The 5,121-nt window shown below is 38.8% G+C and overlaps 1 protein-coding gene across 1 annotated transcript; it reads right to left on the minus strand.

Annotated features, from left to right (window-relative positions):
* Window positions 1–2,862: 2,862 nt before the first annotated feature.
* On the minus strand, window positions 2,863–4,880 carry LOC136279039 (oncoprotein-induced transcript 3 protein-like). The gene is made up of 3 exons (XM_066162392.1): window positions 4,848–4,880; window positions 4,607–4,661; window positions 2,863–3,248 (listed from the first exon to the last, which is right to left on the minus strand). The coding sequence occupies exons 1-3, from the start codon at window positions 4,878–4,880 to the stop codon at window positions 2,863–2,865; spliced, it is 474 nt and encodes a 157-aa protein (XP_066018489.1).
* Window positions 4,881–5,121: the final 241 nt, after the last annotated feature.

A 5,121-nucleotide genomic window follows, 5' to 3' on the forward strand; every position in this document is an offset into this window, starting at 1 on the left:
GTTTTCCGGGTTCGCCTGATGCTTCAGACAGTTTGCTTGTTTTCACCTTGAGACCCAGGTGGTGTTTTTCTTTCTCTGATTGGTTGATGTGATTACTTTGGTTGATGGTTTTACGACATTCAATTGAAATGCGCTCTAATTAACCTTATAATAAAGTTCGGATATAACGCGCGCTGTCATTGGTTGAAAGAGCGTGCTCTATGAGAGTATAGAGCATAGAGCTGAGCTTCAGCTGTCACGCCATCTGCCAAATTGTACTATGTTCGAGCTTTTCCGGGACTTCTTTTTAGCTTTTTTCCGATAATTGAAAGTGAAATTTCGGAACTGAAGCGAGCCGGCAAGTAGCAACAGAAGAATCAAACAAAGGTTTGTAAACATACTAGGCGCCGTAGTTTACGTTATTAAAACGTGAGCAGATACGAAAATCCTCAAAGGAAAAACAAAATAAACATTCCGAGTTTTAAAGATTGATTCACGCTCAGGTAGATTGCAAGGTTACGTACGGAAATAAAAATCAAACACAGCTAACACTCATATAGTATATAAAGTTCAGTGTTCAAAAACAAAACAGAACAAAACAGAAATGATGAAAAATATAACCAAACTGGCATAACTGTTAAAATTCATTCTAATCATGACGGTGTCTGAGCGAATATGATCATGCTGAAGTCCATCGCGGCTCGCTCATCATGGCGATCTTCGGTCATCACAGCAAGCCTCAGAAACTACATCGGCCGCCCTTCGAGTGAAAAAATAAGAGCTTGCTCTCACATCCTTTCCGATGCGTTGAGCGGAAAGTCACATCTGTCACTGCAGCCGAGTTTTGCGGAGCTGTCATCCCGAGCGATCTTCATGTTCCGGTGAATTCGGCTGTCGTTCATTCAAAAAACACTTGCCCTGAACAGTTTGTTTTCTACCTTGTCATGTGAAAAAACTCGCGTGTTTTTATGAGCCATAATTCGGCTGAAGTTCACTGAACATTTCACTTCAAGATTCTGTATTAGAGACTTATAAACTTCAGGCAAAAGTGTTAAATTCGACCTACCGAACTATTTTAGTTTGTAAACTATCGCAGAAGGTGAACTTTGATGGTTTTTTAACTTTGATGGTTTGACACTTTTGACAGCTTTAGTCTTGTACAGCCAATCAGATTATTTGAACCATTCTAACAAGGATTCTGATTGGCTTTTTGTAGCGTGCTTTATGAGAGTATAGAGCATGCTGACGACACTGTTGTTCGCTTTGGAAATAAAGTTTGTTTTGAAAATTGAAAGTAATGACTCAAGAAGTGGGGAGAAACACTCGACTACGTCTCGTGTTTCTCCCTACACTTCTTTCGTGCTCTAGCCGCTTCCTGCGTGCTTTATAACAGAACAGAGCACAGCCAAGGCTTCTCTATTTGTTAAATGGTAATCGGACAGAGTGGAGTCCAATTCGGTCCGTAATCATATGAGTGATTAACAAAATCGGACGACCACAAAGCGGGAGTCCGATTTGTTAATCACGAGTATAATTACGGGGTAGAATTGGACGACACGAAGTCCTGTTACCAATTAATCAAAACTATGACAAAATTTGAGAAAGAAATTAGACATCGGTTATACGTCTTTATATATAACAAAACAGCAACAACAATCAACTAGGCGAAATGCGAGACAACAGCGCGCGCACATAACGCGTTCTGTCCACTTACACGGGCATGACGTTTCAACTTTCCCTTTAACTGTCATTTAACAATTGGTTCATACGTCAGCGTACGTTCATCGAGATATGAAGCACGCGGGAGGTTTGGAGAGCACGAAAGATGCGTAAGAGTTTCTCGAGGCGTAGCCGAGAGCAACTCTAGCTTCTTGAGTGCTCTCTAAACTTCCCAAGTGCTTCATATCTCGATGAACGCACCGCTGACGTATGAATCAATTTTTTTATAACATTTTCAACCCGATGGAAAATTTTTTCTCGAGGAATATGTTTGCTGACGTCATGAGCGTGCACAATAGGAATATGAAGCATGCTCGCGCAATTGAATTTGATTAGACAAATTTACTGGCTATGTTTTAAATTACGTTATCCAATTAAAAGCATGACGCATACACTGCCCTGTGATCAAATCGGGCTGGTGATAACCAATCGCGTTTGGATATTTTTTTGTAGTTTTGATTGCAAACAATAAGACTAATAACCAGCTGACCTTGGCATGGTGTACCCGAATAGCCTGATGGACAGGAACATTCCATTGAACCCGCACTGGCTGGACAAGCATCATTCTCATCTGTTCAAGAGGAAATGACTGTCGTTTAGTGGTCTTTTAGTCATTAATTTAAAGCTTAGAAATGAAAAGAAAAAATATCATTTTTCTTTTTTGTTGCGAGCTCATTTCATTTTCGAGTTTAAAATTCACCATCTTTCATATTCTAGTTACTCCTATGACACGTGACGCATATGAGCCTAGTGATGACCTTGCTCACATTTTTCTTAATTTCGTTTCCTCGCTTAAAATTCACAATCTTTTTTTATTCAATTAGCTATCATATTATTATTGTTATTATAATCGTTCATTTTTCTATCAAAGTATGTTTTTTCAAAAGCGTGCCTTCATGTCCATGCAAATACTAGGGGGTCTCAATGGGGGAAAGGATTTTACGGCTAAATGGTAATTTTTTCCATTTTTTTCAGCAGAAAAATTTTTTGCGGTCAACTTTTTTATGTCTGAAGGTTAAATTTTTTTGGCCTTTTACGGTCTCTAACGGTTGACCCCATCGTCACCCTCACACTAAAAACATTCCGTGTCGAGCAAAAATTTTAATTTCGTGTTCGAAAACTTTAGAAGTTATCACTGTAACTTAACAAGGGGGCGTAGTGAAATCACGTACCGTTGACGCCGCAGTATCGTGCATTACAGTAGTCAATAGTGGGCGGTAGTGCATAAACGTAATATCCACTGCAGTTACGTATTTCAATGTTGTAAGAATAATAACAGCAGTCTGAGAGATAGTGCCCGCAGGCCGATCCTGAGACCTTCTCGTAAGCTTTATTGGGATGATGGCCATTGATCCAACTGGAGATGTAAGCGTCGCAACTAAGTTTTGGAATACAATAAGTAGCCATCATCACGCCAGCAGCCCCCATGAAGCGGTACCAGTGGCCGCTGACTAGATTATTATCGCATTTGCTGTCTCCCCTTGTGCCCCAGTATCTGCTTGAATCATTGAATGTGTTGTAAGTGGTGCATTCTGCTGGGATAGAAGGCTCTGTTGAAAAAGTAGTTCAATATTTCTGAGTTAATCTGGAACATTTCGATGGGGGAGTAGCTTTCAAGGTTGACGATTTTTTTCCAATTCGACGGTTGCAAATCAAATTCAGCGCTTGTGCATGATAAGAATGTCCTTCTTGAGTCTAAGCTAGCTGATTTACTCTAGTATTTTGTGCTAAAAAAAAAATGAAGTGTTTAGGATGTCGTTTTGGTCTATCAGAGATGAAATGAAGCAAAATTTGGCAATGCGCTCACCACTCGATTGTAAAATGTAAGTGTGAGGACTTGGTCTGAAGTAAAAACTAGCTTCTTCAAATCATAGGTCGAATTAGTCCTTACGCAAGCATCTTCCAATGATTTGGTTGTTGTTCTATTGTCATGCAGGAAAGTTTAGTTTTTTCATTAAATAGTTTTACTTATAATCGGTACAGCTTGAGCTGAAGTGACCCAAGACCATAAATGGCACTTAGGCAATATGACGCTATCTACTGAAAATCCACCTCCAAACCTCGTTTTCACCAAAATATTTAAAACAAAAATTTGTAACGTCTTTTGGTTTGATGGCTCGGCTGCCATGCTGTGATATTTAAAGAAGTAATGTTTTGGCTATACCTAACTATTTAATACTAAATAAGTGTTTCTTCTTTTGAATCAATTTTCAGTTGAGGGTGGAAAGTTTTATAGAATTATATTGGTTTTGTTCAATTTCGCTTTGTTATTGGTATAAAAGACTTATACCACTCTCCTAATCAATAAGATGCAGAACCAAAACCAGCCGAGCCTTTGTAATTCACATTTTCCCGCGCTTCAGACATAGCGCTTATTTTTACATTTGAGTTCTAATTGGCTCCTCCCGATGGGAAAATTTTCAATTGAGTGTCAAAAACAATCCGGGATTGCTTTGTTTCTGCGTTACTTTGCACTGTGATTGGTCCAGAAAACTCGCGCCACTCTATCAACCAATCAGAAACAAAATTAAAACGTTGTCGCCAGCGTTTTCCCGCGCTTTAGGCAGTTTGAAGTTTATCGTTTTGGTTTTACGACTCTCAATCGAAAACCTCTTTATTTTCATGGTTGGCTGAATTATGTACCATAGTTTGGTTTTACGAAACTGAATCCGTGAGATATTTTTTTTTACTTCCGAGCTTGATCACCGGGACGTCCTCAAGAGCGATAACGTTTGAGATGTTTTCATGACACCTGCAGAACAAAGCTGACATGAAATATGTAACAAAGTAAATAACGAGGTAACTAAGGCACAAAAATAACAAATCTCAACTTATGTTTCTGACAAATGCCTTTCCCTTAAAAGTAATATCAAAACGTTTTGCTTCAATTATCAAAATTTAAACGTACCTTCAGCTTTAATCACCGCTATCCAAGTTCCGATAAAAATCAGAAGAGCCTCTCTCTTAAAAAAAAGATAAGAAAAACAGAACGTTATCCTTGGCCGGATATGGTGTTTGTTCCACTCCATCCATTTGAGACAAGAACACCGCTTTCGTGTTGGTCGACGTTTTGAAACTCTGATGGCCATCAAAGGCGTATTTCTAAACCTTTAGCCTCGTTCAAGAACATTTTAAAACAGTCAACTTACCTTGAATGTTGAGAATGACGTTAAAACTTGCATATCCTCTTATAGTTTTGTTCAGACCTGCTTTTTGTATTAGTAAAATTTCAAGCATCCATATAACTGATTAGCAGATCGGCCGTTCTTAGGTATAACTGTATAGGAATTTTGTGTCTTCTTTTGCATCACGCACCAGAGGTTATGGATTCTTAACCAGAGCCCTTCAGAAGTAAGATAATAGGCTAGTATTTCGGATAAATCCTCAATGAATAATTTATTATCAAGAGGAAGTGCTCGGCAG

The sequence above is a fragment of the Pocillopora verrucosa genome, chromosome 2, assembly GCF_036669915.1.
Source record: "Pocillopora verrucosa isolate sample1 chromosome 2, ASM3666991v2, whole genome shotgun sequence".
In the NCBI taxonomy this organism is placed as follows: Eukaryota; Metazoa; Cnidaria; class Anthozoa; order Scleractinia; family Pocilloporidae; genus Pocillopora; species Pocillopora verrucosa.